Source organism: Sphaerodactylus townsendi, linkage group LG15 (assembly GCF_021028975.2).
Source record: "Sphaerodactylus townsendi isolate TG3544 linkage group LG15, MPM_Stown_v2.3, whole genome shotgun sequence".
NCBI lineage: Eukaryota > Metazoa > Chordata > Lepidosauria > Squamata > Sphaerodactylidae > Sphaerodactylus > Sphaerodactylus townsendi.
This window is the reverse complement of record NC_059439.1, coordinates 3,218,269-3,237,938: the sequence shown is the minus strand read 5'-3', so window position 1 is coordinate 3,237,938 and position 19,670 is coordinate 3,218,269. Positions and strand designations below refer to the sequence as shown.

At 48.1% G+C, this 19,670-nt stretch overlaps 2 protein-coding genes across 2 annotated transcripts in view; both read right to left on the bottom strand.

Moving 5' to 3' along the window:
* The window catches only part of KCNH6 (potassium voltage-gated channel subfamily H member 6), a 534,004-nt gene that overhangs the window by 130,301 nt on the left and 384,033 nt on the right, over positions 1-19,670 (bottom strand). The gene's annotated exons all lie outside the window — the stretch shown is intronic.
* Positions 1-19,670, bottom strand: part of ACE (angiotensin I converting enzyme) — a 67,535-nt gene that overhangs the window by 21,261 nt on the left and 26,604 nt on the right. Inside the window, 10 exon segments of the mRNA XM_048517069.1 lie at positions 11-147; positions 7,793-8,004; positions 9,543-9,665; positions 10,065-10,163; positions 10,410-10,422; positions 11,246-11,261; positions 11,264-11,385; positions 12,744-12,967; positions 16,339-16,511; positions 17,572-17,669. Coding sequence (XP_048373026.1) covers positions 11-147; positions 7,793-8,004; positions 9,543-9,665; positions 10,065-10,163; positions 10,410-10,422; positions 11,246-11,261; positions 11,264-11,385; positions 12,744-12,967; positions 16,339-16,511; positions 17,572-17,669 — 1,217 coding nt within the window.

Genomic DNA, 19,670 nt, shown 5'->3' with positions numbered 1-19,670 from the left:
CAGGTCCTACCATGATCTGTCTGTTGTGGTCAGTGATGTTGACATTGTATGCCCACGAAGCCTCTGTGTAGGCATTCCAGACTGTCTCTGCTGTGCTGTTGTACTCCATCAAGAACTCTTTGGCCTCTGCTTCATCAGCTATTTTATCTGGAAAAGGGGAAAGGGTGGGGGGAGGATATAGCACTTAGGGGACCTTTTCGTTGGGCCACGGGTGATAAGGCTCACTATTTAATTCCTAAGAAGAAAGCTGCCTCTCTTTGCTGGGATCCGAACATTCCCACTCTCTAAGGAGGGTATCTGCTCGCGGTGATAATCCAGTCATGATGCAAAAGCCCTCCTCGGATGCATACAGGACTTACTTTCCCATATCAATTCATTTTTCTAAGGCAAAACCCTATAACAGGGGTCTTCAAACTGTGGCCCTCCAGATGTTCATGAACTACAATTCCCATCAGCCCCTGCCAGCATGGCCAAGTGGTAGGGCTCATGGGAATTGTAGTCTCTGAACATCTGGAGGGCCATAGTTTGAAGACCCCTGCCCTATAATTTCAAATATATGCCTGAGATGAGTCCTGGAGGCTCCCTGAACCCACCTGAGCCAGCTTCAACTCCAGGTATTCCTGGGTCTTGAGAGAGAAAGAGGAGGAGGAGCCAGCAAAGGTGGGACAAGAAGACGCCAACTGGGCAACTGCCTTTGCTCATGGGGAGGAGAAAATGAGCCCCCACACGAGGAAGCCAACACTCTAGAATCCCCCAACACCAGGCAACAACACAGGTGGCTTTCCCACTGATCTGTATGACATCAGGAGCAAGGAACCACACCCAGAGGAGAGACGTGGTGTGAATAAGAACTCCATCCAGTCTCTTCATTAGCAAGGTCCAAGAATTTCCCCCAAATCTAAGGGAAGATGTCTACCTCCTACCCCCAGCTGCCAAAGAGCCAGTTCTTTGCAACACCTATGGCACCAAGGCCTGCCAAGTGGCCACTCACCAAAGTTGTGTACCATGTTAGTTTGGAGCACAATAGGGTAGGTGCCTCGGGCCTTCCCCATGGAGAAGGTCATGTCAAAATGGACACAGTCATATTATGCTTCAGTGTTTGAAATGATCAGATGTGTCTCCTTCCAAGTCAATGAAACTGTAACTCCCAGACTGGGTGAAACTGGGCTTGCCCTTGATTCACAACAAAGACCCGTCCTTATTGTCCTGTTGGTGGGGATTTTTTAAAATAAAAAATAACAAAGCTCAACAATCAGAATTGGAGGTTCTTCATCTGTAACCTGCCAGTGCCCACGAGTACACAGCATTATCTTCAACCCCACCCCCTCACTCATTTACTTAATTTAGTATTTACATGCCACCACTCCAACTGAACATGGAGGTGGCTCCAGACTGCTGACAGGAAATAAGTGAACCAGAAAAATAATCTGGGACATCAGAAACCATCCCAGACAAAGCAATTGCATGATCAACGCATATGATGCCCTGACCTCAAGCACAATGGCCTTGAGTCTAGCAGGGGTCTGCAACCTGTGGCTCTCCAGATGTTCATGGACCACCAATCCCATCAGTCCCTGTCAGCATGGCCAATTGGCCACGCTGGCAGGGGCTGATGGGATTGGTAGTCCATGAACATCTGGAGAGCCACAGATTGCAGACCCCTGGAGGATTGCGGTGAGATATAAATATTTTAAACTAATACATTCAGTTAGGACACACACACACCCCGCATGCCTAATGGTCATCAGCCAAATCCAGAATGTGGTACTTGGTTTTCTTCACTGTCTGAGACTTTTTAAAAAGCCCACAGATGGAATTGAGGATTTTATCCTCAGGATGGGTTGAAAAGTATAAATATTAACTATAATCCTGGTAACAAGATCCAAGAACATTATTTTAAAATATATAACCTTAGACAAATCCAGTTTTGCACCAAAATATCACTTAATAAACCCCAAAAACATATTTAACACAATTGAATAGGTAAAGAATATGCCATTTGTGATTTTATTTTTGGATATATATAGGCATTTGGTAGATTCAGAGATCAAATTTCCTATCAAGTGCATTTTGGCCAATATTTCCTAGAGTGGATCAATCTACATTGTATGTGAGGCCTACCATTAATGATAAACTATCTGGAGGCACCTGACAAGGCTGTCTACCATCAACTTCGATTGTTAGAACCTGCAGTGATGCACATACCACAACATGGCTAACTCAAGAACATAAGATTATAGTTCTAAATTGTGTTCATGTACTGAGGAAAGAATTATCACTGATTCCGATAGATGAGGTAGAGATAAAAATAAATGGAGAATATAGCATTGTAGGCGCATATCAGTTAACGCTTGCAACACTGAAGCTTTCCTTTCACATGCAGGACAGGTTTTTGCACAAAACCAGTAGGATATCCTGGGAGATTAATCTCAAAAGGAAATAGTGGTGTTGTTCTAATTAATCTTAATCCAGTAATAAAATTAAATCTGACTTTGCTCTGGCCCCAGGTTATGTATTTTAGGACACATAAGCACCATAAACGGTGTTCCCCATACATTAATTTTTTAAATTATGTAACGAGCCAGCATCTGTCTCTGATCATAAATTAAGAGAATACCAGAAAATAATTATGTTGTGCTATGTAGAAAAGCTGAGAAATTAGTGTGTGTGTGCAGATTTTAATATCTAAAGTTGACCGTTGGGCAAAACAAGATGCGATCTATGTACTGTTATATATGAAATGACAATAAACAAAATTAGGACATAAAAAACACCCCAGCCAAAGGCAATTTATTCATACAGGCATGTTTATAACATACGAATATGATACACAGATCTTGGACATTCAATATTCATCAAGACTTTTGAGTCCAATGGCCATCAGTCAACTCCTGGATGCTAGGTTGTGTTCCTCTTGGTTGGGTGCCACTTTTTTTTGTAGGCCAGGAGGAGAAATATCAGATCTGTGATTTTTATCTTCAAGAAGGAAGCGGGCAGTATAAAACTAGTTTCCTCTGCTGGGTGTCAGCAGCCATTGCAAACATGAAGAAAGTGTCGCCTAACGTTTGCCACCCACGTTCTGAATGAACCTCAAGATTTTTTTATATCACCCCCGCTAAGAATCACTGATACAGTCCATTAGCTTCTTTCCTTTACCTCCTACCTCCAGGCAAATCAACAGAGGGGCTGATAGCTTCATCCTCATAGCCTCCAGGCAACATATTGACCAAACCCATGGCAGCAAAGAATTCTTGCTGGCACAGCACAGGTTCATAGAATCATAGGGTTGGAATCAGTGGTGGGATCCAAAAATTTTAGTAACAGGTTCCCATGGTGGTGGGATTCAAACTGTGGCGTAGCGCCAGTGGGGCTGGGCAGGGCACAACGGGGGCGTGGCTGGGCATTCCGGGGGCAGGGAATTCCTGGGCGGGGCTGTGGCAAGGACGCAGCCGCTGCGCCGGTCCTTGGGCGGGAAACGAATGCACGCAGGAGCAGGCTGCCACACATGCCGGTGCACCTCCTGCTAGACTGCTTCAAGTTCTGCACGCTACTGCTGAGAGGAGGGGCGTAACTAAGGCAAAAATCACGTGGCAATATCACCAATTAGCAACCCCCTCTCGGCACACACAAATAATCAGTAACCTACTCTCGGGAACCTGTGAGAACCTGCTGGATCCCACCTCTGGTTGGAATCATTTAGGCCATCGAGTTCAACTCTCTGCTCAATGCAAGATCAGCCTGGAGCATCCCAGACAAGTGTTTGTGCAGCTGCTGCCTAAAGACCACCTTCCTAGGCAGCCAATTCCACTGCTGGACAAGTCTTACTGCAAATTTTTTTCCTCTAATATCCAGTTAGAAACCTTCTGCCCATAATTTATACTCACTATTTCGACTCCTATTCTCTGCTAACAGCCACATTGCCAGCCCCCACTCCATTGCTCAGAATGCCCTAAAAAGGACCCGATTTGTTGAAGGACCCAACCAACAAAAAACTGACCTTGACACCAGTAGAAGTAAATGCCCTGAAATGGCAGAAGCCTCACAGAGGTCTTCCTGTATCACCTCAGGATCAAAAAGGGACCTGAGCCCAATTCTCCTCAAAGCCATCCTGAGGTCCAGCTAGGTGGTAGCCATGGATTCAGCCCTCCTGTCCAGCTTCAATGTCCTATTTCACCCCACTGTGCTTGTCACAGACCGCTTTGTTTCTTCAGCTGTCTTCCCACCCAAAGCGGAGGACTGAGCATGCTCTTTACTGTTTAACAACACACAGATAAAAATACTCCTACCGAAAAAGACTTTGAGTGGGGAGGGCTGGGGACTTCCAGGAAAATCCATTTCAAACAAACTTTCATTAGGTATCTACTTACACCAACCATGACTTCCAAATGAAGAAGATGGTAACATAATACAGTTTGGGGTGTTGTGTGGTTTCCGGGCTGTATGGCCGTGTTCTAGCAGCATTCTCTCCTGACGTTTCGCCTGCATCTGTGGCTGGCATCTTCAGAGGATCTGATAGTAGGAATGGAAAGCAAGTGGAGTATATATACTGTGAGGTCAAAAGGTGAGGCCCTCTGAATAGAGTAGCCTGGCATGTGAGTCACAAAGAAGTCTGTAGCCTGGGAGTAACAATGAAGATAGCAAGGTCAATAGGTGAATGCATCTGAATAGAAGTATCCTGGTCTTTGTTTCCTTTGATTGCTATGTCTATAGTTGTCCTGTGTTTGTGTGGAGCTGATTAGTCACTGTCTTGATTCTAGAGTTTTTCAACACTCAAAGGAAACACTCATTAGCAATCAAAGGAAACAAAGACCAGGATACTTCTATTCAGATGCATTCACCTATTGATCTTGCTATCTTCATTGTTACTCCCAGGCTACAGACTTCTTTGTGACTCACATGCCAGGCTACTCTATTCAGAGGGTCTCACCTTTTGACCTCACAATATATATACTCTGCTTGCTTTCCATTCCTACTATCAGATCCTCTGAAGATGCCAGCCACAGATGCAGGCGAAACGTCAGGAGAGAATGCTGCTAGAACACAGCCATACAGCCCGGAAACCACACAGCACCCCAGTGTTTCCGGCCGTGAAAGCCTTTGACAATACATAATACAGTTTATCAGACCTACCGGACAACATACTGCAGTAGCCCTTCAAGAGGACAATGCTATTGTACTTTCAGGGGAAATAATGTCACCCAAAATTTCCAGACACTTCAATCACACAGTGCAATACAGAAGACGCGTGGACACATGAAGCTGCCTTAGACTGAATCAACCCATCCAACCATCCACCAAGTTCAATTTTGTCTACTGACTGGCAACAGCTCTCCAGGCCTTTCACATCACCTACTGTTTCTACCAAAGATGTGAAGCTCAGACCTTCTGTCTACCAACCAGATGCTCCACCACCGAGTCCTGGTCCTTCTCCAGAAAGTGTTCAGAGGAATCCAAATGACATGCAGGACTTTCTCAAACCCAAAGAGCATTCGCCTTCATGTTCCTGAGAAAACTATCCAGCTAGCTATATAGCCGGGTCTCTCTTGGAAAACTGTCAGGATACAATCCTGTGTTAAAAATGCAACATACTTTAGAGCTAATGTTGCCAATGGATACCTGTTCAAAGGGAACACCTGTAATGCCTGTGTATATTTTGTATGCTGTTAACAGATTTAGAATCTCTAGGATGATGAATATTGATTATTTTTATAATAGATTCCATTTATAACAAATACTTGCTGCTAATATATGCCCCGCCAGGTTACACTGGACACTATATTCCAAGTCATATTTATTTTATGGGGAGGGGGCATCCTATGTCTGTGAGTTCAAGGTTCAGGATGAATCCACCCTCTTAGATTCAGTCTTGCCACTCAGCTTCTCACAACGCTGACTGGCAGCAGGTCCAGACGGAAAGGCACAGATATGCCAAGCCCCCAGGACTGTACTGGTGTCACACCCCCGATGCGGGTGAAGGACACGGGAGGCACAACGCAGCCTGATGGGACTGCTACCCTCCTCCCCTGTGCGCTCTGTGTTACTGCTGGCCAGCTAGCCACGGTGCCTCACGCCTTGCGGGATCAGGCCCCGTGAATCCACCCCAGCAGGAAATGCAGGCTCCCCTCCAATGCAACTCTCTATCAGAGTTGGGCCAGTCTTGGCCCAGGGAGGCAGTGTGTCTCCCCAAAGGTGTAGTCCACCATTTATTTTATTTATTAAAACATTCATATCCCCCCCACCCCCCCACCCCCCCCATGAATCAAGGTGACTTACATAAAAGTTAAAAATACTTTCAGTCAAAACCAAAATAAAGCAGTAAACCCCAAATCTCTCCCCCTCCTTCAAAATCTGTCTGCCACTCAACTCCACCCCACCCAAGCCCTGGCAAATAGGCCCGTGGTGGTGAACCTATGGCACTCCAGATGTTCACAGACTTCAATTCCCATCAGCCCCTGCCAGCATGGCCATCATTCATACCTCCCCATTTCCATTTTGACTCTTCGCAGGCAGACAACCAATAGGGGCAGAGGTAGTTTCCAATGGTCTGGAGAAAATGTCCGGCCTCTTCATCAGAAGGCTAATATTACTCCCATACAGTGGAAAGCTCCAGCAGTTCCTTTCCACACATTAAGCCTTTGTTAGAGGTAACCCTATCCTACATCACCGCTGGCATCTGATAAGGTGCATAAGGGAAGCAGGCAGAGACAGACGGAGAGCAAACATCACTGGGGCGAATGAGAGGGAGAGGAGAAATGAGCCCTGAATACTGGATGAAGATGAGGGGGACTTGCTGACCACAATGACAGACAGGCGGGGCAGCCAATCAGTACAAGTGTTCCATGCCATGTATTTTCTGTGTTACAGGGCACCAGTCTCAGCTGAGTTTGGGACTCTGTCCACAAGGTCTAAGGCATAGGTGTCAAACTCGTGGCCCTCCAGATGTTATGGACTACAGTTCCCACCATCCCCTGCCAGCAGGCAGCATTGGCAGAGGATGATAGGGGCTGTGATCCATAACATCTGTAGGCCACGAAGTTTGACTCTCTTGACTCAGGGCTTTCCCCTTGTGGGAACTGAACCAGGGATGGGCGTATGCCACTGCTGTGCCACCACACTGCCTTCCCTGCCCTGCTGGGCCTCACCCTTTCTGGGAACGGGACCCCTGCCCCTCATTTACTGCAAGGCTGCCTTTTCCTCAGGGAGCTTTGGCGGGTGGGGAACGGACAGAATGGCCTCTGAGGAATGCGCAGGTGTGTGTTCCCAAAGTCTGCATTTATGCCAGCCTGGCAAAAGGCTGGTGCTCCTGAGTGTCACCTCAGTGAGGTTGTTCTACAGTAGCTACCCCTGCTGAGTAGCGACAGAAGAGGAGGCCCACCAGGCCAGCAGGGGCCCTGATTGGCTGCTGCAGGCTGGGACTGGAGCCCCGTCTGCCAGACCTCTCCAAGTGCTCCTTCCAGCGGCAGAGGCTGCCACTCTTCCTGCTTCTGCACCTGTGTGGCAACTGCCTGAGGCCAGGCAGCCAGTGCTGCACAAACCAGTGTTTTTGGCTGTGGCTGGGCATGCCGCTCACAGAGGTGTTCAGTGGCACACGCTTCTTTGATCAGTGGCCGTCACCAGGGTTGCAGGGCCTCCTGGGCACTCGCTTTGCAGTCTGACCCTTTGCCTCCTCGCTGATTTCCCCCTCTGTGGAATGGCCCCGGGGCACCAAATAGTGCTGCCAGAGCCACACTGGGGCCGCCGTACGGTGCTGCTATTGGGGGTGTAGGATGGGCCTGTCCCTACTGTGATTTACCAATGCCTTCTGGGTATCCCTCTGGGATGGGAGGACGCCACTCAAAGTCTGGCCATCCCAGCGTTTCATTCATTCGACTGTTCTGTTGCTTCAACCACTCAGTCACGGGGCTGAAGTATTCTAGCAGGGCTGTCGCATCCATCTGTTGCGTGCCAGTGACTTGCTGGAGGATATCCTGCCACTTCTGGGAAGATCCAACCCTCAAAGCATCGCTGCATGGAAAGGGACCAAGAGGAAGGGGCAGTGAGACAGACACAGAAGCTCACATGTGCATCCACCGGGCAAGAAAGCAGAGGGGACCCCTCCTCTCGACAGGCCAAGGGAGTCCCCTCCATGAGGGCTTTTGCGCCCTTTTGCATGACATCTGCGAAAGCAGCTGGAAGCATGTACTGCCTGCAGAGGTGGAGATACCAGGGAGAAGGAGTGCATTTGCACGGGCACGTGCCTAGAATTTAGAATCCCCCACTCCTTTAAGGCCCCAGACTCTTACTCCTGAGTGGGAAGCAGTACAGGCTGGAGAAGCTGACCTGTTCCTTCTTTCAGGCTGAAAATGGCCTGGTGGAAACTACACTTCCAAGGAGAACTTTTCAGCCTGAAGGGAACAGGCTGCTTTTCCAGGCTGAATTAAGGTAAGGGGGGCACAGGGCGCTGCAGAGGAGGGGGGCCCAGTGACACCTCTGACTGCCTGCCCGTGAGCCACTTGTTGTGCAAGCATCTCCTTCACTGTCCCCCTCCTACGTCATGCTCTTGGGGGAGGTGAGGACTGACAAAGAGGTGGAGGATCTGAGCATCCAGAGACATGGTGGAAGGCTGAGATCTCCACCCACTGGGGATCAGGACGCTGATATCCTGGTGCCCCCGATTCAGTGTTTGGTGCCCTCCTTCCCATCCGTTCCCAGACTGGCTGTGTATCCACTGTGGGGATGTGGCATCAACCAGATTCAAAGCCTCACGTAACACTGGTTGACCACACTTGTCACAGTCTCAAGGTCTGCATTCCCGAAAGAGCAGGCTGGGCAGAAGACCCCTGAGGCACACCTGCTTTTCAGGCATTACTGAACGGCTTCTGTTCCTGGCCCATTGGAGAAGAAGGAGAGGAACGAACATCTCTGGCAAGAACACAGAGCGCAGCAGCGGGCCCTTTAGGTCTGCAACAGGGGGGGGGACCTGTGAGGACTTGCTGGGCAGGGGATTCCATCCCACGGTCCTCAATGTATTCATTTAAAAAGCTCTTCAGAATACAACTTCCACTGCTGGGCCACTGACATTTTTGAGCCTGCACTTTGTCCACCAAGTCCCAGCCAGCAGGCCTCACAGGCAGTCCCTAACAAGGAAACGGGAATGTCAACAGCTGCTGGTGCTGGAATGCTCAGCAACATCTGGTTCCACGATGGGATTCCTTTGATCTGCACTGGCTCACAGAGTGGTCCCATCCTGTTCCAGTGGGTTATCAAATCCAATAAAATAAATAAATGAAATGCTTTTCTTTGCCTCGGTTACCTTAGCAAGACAGCCCCGGGAGCAGCGAGGGGAACTGCGATGGAGTAACGCGTGCCCTCTGTGCCCCTGCCGTACCCGCCACCCACCCAATCTAACCCGGCCCCCACTTGGCCATTCGGCCACTGGGACAGCCCCTAGCTCTGGGTGGCTTCCTTTACAAATCACAGAGTGGGCTCAGTGGGCGGGCCTGCCCTTGTCCCCACCCCCTGCCATTAGATACTCCTCAGCTTCCCTCTTTCCTCACTCTCACCTGAGTATTCTTCCAGCTTCTTTGGACTGGTAGATGTCACAGGTGTGAAGAGGGCCAGTGTGATTGGCAGCTTGGCAGAGGGCCTTGTGGAACTGGAACTGCAGGATGAAACTGACGAAGTACCTGCCCAGGAGGAAACAAAACAACCCTCTCAATTCATCAGCAACAAGAGAGTTTTAAATTTCACTGCCATTTTCCCACAATGAATGCAGCTGAGTTCTGAAGGCAGGATGCCAGTGACGAATCCTCAGAGCTGACACAATTCCAGTTGGCATTAAGTCACAGGTTGGATGAGGAGTCTCACGAGGCAGAGGACGGGGCAGAGCATTTCCTCGGTTAGTTCCCATCCTCCTGGGCAAGGAGGCAGCCTCAGCCCGACACTGGTCCCCACAGAGGCTCAGAGCTGCCCCTCAGAACTTCCCGTGTTCTGTCCTTGCCACCCGTGGATCCCGAGACATTAAGGACCCTTCTGTGAAATACCCCTTTGGCATCAGATGCCCCGCCCGCCACAGCTCCCAGTACCTGATGTAAGGAGTGTTGCCTGGGATGTGGAATTTGGCACCAGGGTCAAAATGGGTCTCGTTCCTTGCAATGGGAGGACAAATTCCCTGGTATTTTGTTCTGGAAAAAAGTCAGCCATTTGAGTGGAGAAGCAACGAACAGCGTTAGCACAAGTCTCTGAAATTTACACAGACACCGTTTTTGGTCAAAGGGCCAAACTGCAGGTGATAAAGGAGCTGCTGCCATTTTGAACAAAAACTGATAAAGAGCAACCCGCCAGGCAGAGAGGACAACCTGGATCAAGTCCACAGTGCAGCCGGAAGGGCTACCTCATTTTAACTATTCAGAAAAAGTTTATGTTGCCGCTTCAGTAACCAATCTGAGGCAGATTATAGTAAAAAACAACACTACTAAACCACTCAGGCACAAGAACACCATTAAAGCAGGCCAGTGAATGGAAATAGAGACATGAGCATAGAGAAGAGAGAAGAGAAGAGAGAGAAGAGAGAGAGAAGGAGGAGAGAGAGAGAAGAGAAGAGAAGAGGGGGAGGGAGGGAGGTAGGAAGGGAGAGGGAGGGAGGTAGGAAGGGAGAGGGAGGGAGGGAGGGTTTGGATTTATATCCCTCTCCTGGGAGACTCAAGGGGCTTTGTCTCCTTGCACCCCCCTCTGCTCTGCTGACTAACCCAGGTCACCCAACTGGCCGAGTGTGGGGTACAGGCTAATCATTCCCCAGATAAGCCTCCACAACTCAGCTGACAGGCAGAATCCAAGTAGTTCCTCCAGATCCCAGGTGCATACCTATAGCCACTGCTCTTAGCCACTCACGCTTTCAAGACAAAAGGCAGAAGGTGGCAGTAACCCTTCTCTGGTGCCATTTTTCCTGGGTCAAGACCCCCTCAGCCATTATTCCTGGGTCAAGACCCCCCCCTCAGCCATTAAAAATATACAGATATCCAGACAAGGACACGTTTCACCCTTCAGAGCAGCTCCGAGGGTGGGGGGGGGATGACACTTGGGAAGAATGAAATCCCCCTCCCACCATACTAGCAATTCTACCATACCACTGAGCACTTTACAAGTGCCTCCGATCATTAAGAAAATTCCAACTACCCCTTGAAAGCAGATGACTTTGGCTGTAGCTGGCTACAAAGCCCAATCAAAGGCACTTAGCGGTTATACAGGAACTTTACGGAGATACCACAGTCATAGTTGTAACTTGGTTGGCAGGGGAATTAAGCCCACTGGGAGCTCTGTTCCATCGCCACTGATCTATCAGGTAGCCAAAGGGAAGGAAGGCAATCTTCTCCAGGGCCATTTTCAGTAGGTAGTTGATATCACTTTCTGCAAGGAAGGGAGAGAAGGTCGATTGGGGCAGGGGGCTACTAGACAAGGAGGCATTTTCTTTGCTGGTTGGAGAGAGTTGGGGAAGGCTGCCGGCACGGAACAGGAGAGGGACAGCTGAGCAACAGGCCGCCCTCCTAAAGCCCTCACAGATCTGGTGCCACAAGTTCACAGCGGCTGACAGGTGACTCACATAAAAGATTGGCAGCCTTGGGAAATGTCGTTCCCCCTCTGCCCTGACCACGTGTGGAACTTATCTTCTGATGCAGGGAGCTTAATCTAGTGAAAAAGAAGAAAACTTGTACCGACAGGCTGTAGAAGAGACCAAAAATTAGTTCTCCCACTGGGTAGCAATTTACTTTTAAGTAGCAAAATAAATTTATAATTTACAAACGGTAACCAAATGTTTTGGAAAAATTGTTTCATTCTCCCATTGGAGTAATATATATAAGCATAAGTTAAGAGCGGCCTGACAATGTAATCTCAATGTAAATATAACAGCTGGCCAGATTCTGAATAATTAACCAACCAACCTCTTAAACTTCACGGCTGTTAAAAGGCGGTCAGGGTTTTCAAAGCCACCAATAATGGATTTACAATCAGGAGGACAGCTCTGCAATTGGTTTGTTCTTATGCCTCTCGGAAATGCTTATGCCTCTCGAGTTTTGAGAACAAACTAGTACAGGCGTTGTCCTGATGTAGCTCATTAATATATTACAATATTCTACTATTTAACGATAGTAAATTGATATCTAGAATCCTAACTATATTGATGAAGATACCGTCTACCGTTCTTTATATATTTATATATTCTGTCGGAATAAACAAATTCCCCTACTGTTAGTTATTCTCAAATACTAAATTCATTTTAATTACCAAAAATGTTACTACCAATCGGGAACAATGAAGTCTCATTGTAACTCCTAATTAATCTAAGGATTTTCTTCTTCACTGATATTAATACCTTCCCTCTTGCTTAGCATGGAGGGAGCTTAATCTAGGCATGGAGGAGGATGCTGGGGTTTAGCCCATGATCAGTGGTAGGATTCAGCCAGTTGGCACCACTTTGGCAGAACCGGATGTTAAAATGGCGCTTGCAAATAACCAGTTGTTAAATTATTTGAATCCCACCACCGGAACCGGTTGTGAAGTTATTTGGTCCACCACTGCCCACGCAGTCCCCTTGCCACCACCAGCCCCAAAATGAGATGCTCCTTGAAGCTAGACCCTTGCTCTTTTCTACTGCTCGAAGCAACAAGGTTCCCACTAATAACCTGGTTCTTGGGAATCCCCATTTGCCCCTGCAGGCTACCCGTCCTTCATGGTTTGGGCCACTAACCCCAACAATTTCTCCATACCTGCGTCCTCAGTGACTTGGCTGAGCAGCCCGATCTTCTTCAGGTGATTGGGGGTCGAGACAGACAAGCTCATGACATCTCCTATGGCTTCATGGAAGCCGGGGTTGGCGCCGCTGCGGAAGGTGACAGGCTGGTCCTTGTACTGCAGATAGTATTCCACGTGCCCCATCTCGTGGTGGACTGTGAAGAGCTGCTCCATGGTGACTGTTGTGCATTGCTTTATCCTACAGGATATGGAGGGAGTAGTTAAACAGCACTAGTAGCTTAGCTGGCAGCGGTCAAGAGGAGCTGTGTGGAGAAAGGAGATTGGGAGCAGCTTCAGGGCGGCCCTTATGTTCAGGCCAAGTGGCCGGTCTCCCTTCACTTAACCTCTGCACCAAAGAACATGAAGCAACAGCTGCCGCTGCTCCTTGGGAAGAAGGGACTCGAGACGTCTCCTCCTCAGCACAATAAGGGAGGCCGAAACGGGGCTCCCTGGGAAAGGCTGGGAAGACTGGTTCTGGTGGATTTTCCAGGCTGTGTGGCCGTGGTCTGGTGGATCTTGTTCCTCTTGTTAGGAACAAGATCCCGCAGACTCCACCAGTGACTCTCCTATGAAAAATACCAGAAACCAGACCAATCCGACGATGAAAATAACCTTGACAATACATGTCCGGAACAAGGCAGACTCAGATGACAAATAAGTCCTAGGCAGAGTCTAAGATGCAATTTCCACAACGGACATTGGCCAGCTGGGAAAAATCTGCTCGGTGTAAAAACAGATGGCCTGCAAAGATCATTTTCCCACAAGAGTCCACAACTGCCGTCAAGTGCAACTTTTATTTGAACTCGCGATATTCAGAGTTGGAAAATAAATATTGCTTTATAGGTACCTGGAACATGCACAGAGCGGAATTACAACAGATGGAATATTTCACATTATTTTAGCCTACTTTCAAGATTTTCTGTTTTCAGAGTGAAAACTCTAAAAATTGTGAATGAGGCACAGGTTTTCACATGAATGACACCCATAGCCACGTAAAACGTTACTGACCTTTCCAACTGCTTGGAGGACTAGGCAGACAAGCTCTCCATTTTAGGAGAAAATAGGGAGAAAATGCTACTAGAACACGGCCATACAGACCAGAAACCACACAACACCCCAGCTCTCCATTTTGCCTGCCATCACTACTGCGACTGCCGAGGCCTTTATGCTGGCGAGGCAGTCCCCCAAAGAGGAGTTCTGTATCACCTCCTTCCCCGGCCATTTCCCCTACTTGTTTCCCCTGCTGCCCCACCAAAGGGCTTTTCTTGACCTTGCTAAAAAACAAACAATCGCTGCTTTGTTACAATATTATAATATTATGTCAATCTATTGCCATGACCTACTAGTACAGACCTGGGCATTATACGGCCCACGGGCCACATCCGGCCCGCCGGATGACCCTGACTGGCCCCAGTATTACCCAGTTGCTGGGGAGGAGAAGTCTTTAGAAAGCCTCAAGAGAAGCCGGGTTGCCTTGGCTGCCGGCTTCTCGCGGGGATTTCGCCCTCAAAAGCTACCGCCTACTGCCTTTTGGCCCGGCCCTCCACAATATTTTCTGTTTCTTATGCGGCCCCATGGAAAAAATAATTGCCCACCCCTGTACTAGTACTTCTGAATTCCCACCTTTCATTTTAAAAAGCAGGTCTCTAGCCCAGGGGGTCCCCAACCTTTTTGAGTCTACCAACCCTTTGGGAATTTGGAGAATTAACACAAAATAGTGGCTACACCAGACACAGCCAAACCCAAAAGGGTGACTGCAGGAGGTAGAGCCAAGCCCAATACCTCCCTCTTGCAAAAGTATCACATGCCAACCATGCTGCAAGGATGAAGCTGCCTTGCTCAGAGTCGTTGCTCTGCCAAGCCCAGAGTTATGCGCATTTCACTGAAAGCACATTCCAGCCCCTGGGAGGACAGCGAGCTTGGAGAAGGGCGGAATGGGACTCATCTCCACTCATGCGCAACCCAGACTGTGAGAGGAGAATGACACTTCCTCTCTGCTTTGCAAAAGAAGCACCTGGCAGGGGCCTGTCAGGTCACAAACTCCATTCCGTTGCTTTAGCCCCCTGCCTCATTTCAGTCCAAGATGTACATGTGAAGCCACCTTATGGCATTTGTCTAGCAAGACCAGAATAGTCTCAGCTCTGACTGGCAGATACTGGCAGGAGCAGCCTATTTAGTATTCATGTTCTTTACATTTCTCTCAGGCTTCCTACAACAGCAAGTATGTCTGGAGGGAGGGGGCTGTTTAAAAACCTACAAAAGCTTGTTCTGGTGGGTTTTCCAGGCTGTGTGGCCGTGGTCTGGTGGATCTTGTTCCTAACGTTTCTCCTGAGTCCGTGACTGGCATTTTCAGAGGTGTATCACAGAAGCAAGTCTGTTGCACACTGTGTCCAGACTTCCCCCTGTGATACACCTCTGAAGATGCCAGCCACAGACTGAAGCGAAACGTTAAAGACGAACGCAGACAACTTTCTACCGACCACCCAGACCACAGCCACACGTCTGAAAACCCACCAGAGACTCAATGAATACCTGTCAACCAATACACATATACTACAAAAGCTTGTTCCTCCAGGAAAATAAGATAAATAAAAAGAAATGAAGAGCCGTTTGGGAGAAAGGGGAGAGGAATTAAAAGAAGGAAAGCATGAGGAATGAAGGAACTGGAAACACATAGAGCTTGAGAAGCCCCCAGGTGCTTCACAGTTCTCCCATTCGTCCAATGGCTGTAGCTACTCCTGCAGCCATCAGCAGCCTCTTAATTAGAATGGGAGTAGCCAGGAACAAGCCCTGCCATGCACACTTTTCTGAAAAGCGTACTGGCCCCAAGGGACATACTGGCATATGCCATGGCCCTCCTGGGCACCACACGGGGGGGACCCCCTGCTCTTTTTATTGCTGAAATATAATGGAAAAGATGCATAATGAACAGCACAAAAGGCTTTTTATTTTAGAAGCTGGGAATTCAGAGTAACTAATACATTATGATGTTTGCTATTATAATGTTATAATGCTATGGCTAGTAATTGCTGGTTTTTTAAGCCCCCAAAGCCCCCAAATACAGGCAGAAATGGCGACCTTTGGGAGCTGAGGAAAATGGCACTGATGTGGCTGGGACCTTCCCACCCCCACAACACACAAATATGCTTGGACTGCATCCCTTCAGAAAAGGTCACAACGAACTAGATCTGCTACAGGTCAACATGAGGATGGGAAAAGACCAGAAAGTGGAGTCTTGAAAGACAACATCATGTAGTTCAGGGGTCTGCACCCTGCGGCTCTCCAGATGTTCATGGACTACAAATCCCATCAGCCCCTGCCAGCATGGCCAATTGGGCTGATGGGATTTGTAGTCCATGAACATCTGGAGAGCCGCAGGGTGCAGACCCCTGATGTAGTTGCTTTGGAAAAAACCTGTTGCAGGTGATAGTCAACTCAGATAAAACCTTAATTCTCAGCCTAGGGACAGACTAGGGGCCTATTTTTCTATTTAAAACTCTGGACGAATCCCACAGGAGAAGAGATCCATGCCAACAAGGCACCAGCTTCCCATTCCAACACAGGAGGCACCTGAAGTCTTTACGGTTGTAGAAATCCCAAGCGGACGCATGGCACACCACTTCTCGCCCGTCAGTTGGCTTTTCCAGCATGGAGCCCTCCCAGAACTCTAGTGGCATCCCCAGCAAGTCCAGTGACGTGAAGAACTCCTCTGCCACCCGGAACATGTGTGTTGCATTCCAGTTCTAGAAAAGGCAAGGGTCCACAGGCAGCATGACTCAGCACCAACCATCAGCGGAGGCCAGTCTTGAAGCCCCTCCCACCCTCTTGCGACAGAGAGAAGGGGTTGCTCCTCGGACCTTAGAGGCAGATTGGTGGAACGACTTCTGAAATAAGCAGAAGACAACTCCACTCTCCCACAAGAGTGAATGCACGATGACCCCTTGGCTAAAGGTTCAAGCTTATTGGTCCACACGTGTATATGAAGGTGTGTGAGGTTATGTTCTAGCATGGGGATTGTCACGACAGTGCTCTTTTTTCAACTTCAATGCATTTACTGGGACCAAAACTGCAACTTGCCACATCTGTCCCCATGAGGCAAATGACATGAAAGCGGGGATCTCGGTGCCCGAAAATGGAACATGGGAATGAAGAAGAAGAAGAAGAAGAAGGAGGAGGAGGAGGAGGAGGAGGAGTAGTTTGGATTTATATCCCCCCCCTTTCTCTCCTGCAGGAGACTCAAAGGGGCTTACAATCTCCTTGCCCTTCCCCCCTCACAACAAACACCCTGTGAGGTGGGTGGGGCAGAGAGCTCCGAAAAGCTGTGACTAGCCCAAGGTCACCCAGCTGGTGTGTGTGGGAGTGCACAGGCTAACCTGAATTCCCCAGATAAGCCTCCACAACTCAAGCAGCAGAGCTGGGAATCAAACCCGGTTCCTCCAGATCAGAGGTCTCAGCAAGCAGAAACTGAAGCCAAACATTCTTCCGTTCTGCTGCAGCTGCAGCTCATAATTAGACAGGAGTACAGCAGCACCTTAAAGACCCCAAACATTTATCCAAAGCATAACCTCTCATGAGTCAGAGCTCAGTTAATAAAGAAGCACGTCCTTCATTAAGCGAAACAGGGCTGCCGTCTCCCTGGTACTGCTGGCTGGGTCAGTATTCCTCCGATGCCCACAGCACTCTGGCAGGAAACTGCTCAGTGTCTCACTAGAGGGGGGCACCCAGACAGACAACAGCAGGGCAGGGGAAGCAAGAGGGGGCACCCGGCAAGGAAGAGGACCATGAAAGAGACGGCCTTCTTACTTTTTCTCTCATTGTATTGGTGACATCAAGATTGGGCTTGTTTGGGAAAGGAATCATCATGTCATAGATGTTGTTCCACTGCTGGGCCCACATATTACCTGCAAGGGGACAAAGCAGCACAGCTTAGCTTCAACAGGGAAGATCAGTAGAGAATCGTGGCCAGAAGCAGAAGAATGCAGAGTGAGGTCTCTGGACAAGCATCTTCGTAAGATTTCTGAATCTGTGTGTTTGTGCGGCTGGATCACAATTAGAACGTTTGGATCTTTGTGTTGACCCCATAAGCCAGCTACATATTACACCTTTCCCAGGTCTATCCCTGGGACTGGTCAACAGGCAAGCTTTAGGAGTTCTGTGTTCAGAACTCAGTTACCAACATGTGTCCTCAGTGGGCAGGGAGCAACACTAAGCATCCTGGTTTGTACCCAAAAGCAACACTCTAGGAATTTGCTCATCTCTATGGGGTTTTTTTAACCATAGAGATGTGCAATTCCTAGAGTATCATGGCATAATTTCCAAGTACAAACAGGAAGTGACATCATGATGTCATCATGGTTCCTCTTTGTCCCTTGCTCCTACTGAAATGAAGAGGCTTAGGCCCAGGCTGTCATCCAATGAACTTTTTGCAACAGAAAACAGAAGACTACACTGATTATGTTGCTTCGATAGACTAAGGGGGGGGGGGTCGGTCAATAATAGGCAGAGATAGAAGAAAGATCAGGCAAAATTAGAGCTGCCACTTGCGAAACGACCTCCTCAAAAACAGAGATCAGTGCCTGAAAGGGCGTATGATCAAGGCAATCCATCTCTCCTAAGTTCTATGGTTCAGGGTAGACATCCTAGGCATTCTATGATACAGTCTTGGAATTCCTCAAGAGTCTATGGTCAGCCGTATTTCCTGTACGATTGTTTTGTTTGTATCTCAGCCTAGAGTAACTTCCATATTTTTCATGTGCTTTCCACCTTACAACCTCTCTCCTGGCTGCTGTATGAGGCCTAAAATCCACTGGCAAACTGAGGCACCATTTGGAAGCAAGTTTGTACAAAATTACACAGCTCCCCATGAGACAAAAAAGCTCAGCGTTGCGGCTGCCAGAACTTGCCTGGCAGAAATATGAATGAGAATTAACCCCTCCTGCCTGCTCAGTCTGCCCAGCTGGAAAAGAGTCAGGATTCCCTGGCAGTGGCACGCCAGCCATTGGTTTGGGAATGTTGCTCTTGCAAACGAAATGAACTAAAAGGATTGAAGGTCTCAAAAAATATTCCAGCAAGAAACACGGAGGAATGAATCAGTATCGGAACTTATGGAAGGAATGAAGCAACAGGGGCTCTATGCAACAGAGGCTGAGCGGTGGGGGGCACTCAAGTTAAGGACTAAGAGGGAAAAGGGAACAAAATGAAAGAAATCTGGAGTGACACAAAGAAGGCGGCTTCTTTCATTCTGGGCCAAGTTTTATTTTTTTATTTTTAAATCAGCCAGTATAGAACGGATGGCTTGTTCTCATTTTTTTGTTTCTTTTCAACTATATATAAATTTAATAAATAAACAAACTATATATATAGCAATCCCCCCCCAAACACCAGTTTATTACAGCTTAAATACTCCATTGCACTAAAACTGTAAAGTTATACATAAAGTTTTCACAAGAAATTGTTGCCACATGTTGTTGCTGAAACACAAATCCTCTTTTTAAATTAGTCGGAATGATCAGGAGAAAGATCTCCTTACGTTTCATGATACACTCATCAACCGTGGGGCTTTACATGAGATTTCTAATATCATGCAAATGCTAATCTAGCAGCTGTTAACATATGTGAAAGTAGATTACGCTCATCTTTCAGAAACACAGCAGTGGGGCTTAACAATATAGAACATAAAAATACATGAACATAAGAAAAGCCCTGCTGATCAGACCGAGGACTATCAACTGGTTCTGGTGGGTTTTCCGGGCTGTGTGGCCGCGGTCTGGTGGATCTTGTTCCTAACGTTTCGCCTGCATCTGTAACTGACATCTTCACAGTCTCTCTGTGATACACCTCTGAAGATGCCAGCCACAGATGCAGGCGAAACGTTAGGAACAAGATCCACCAGACCGCGGCCA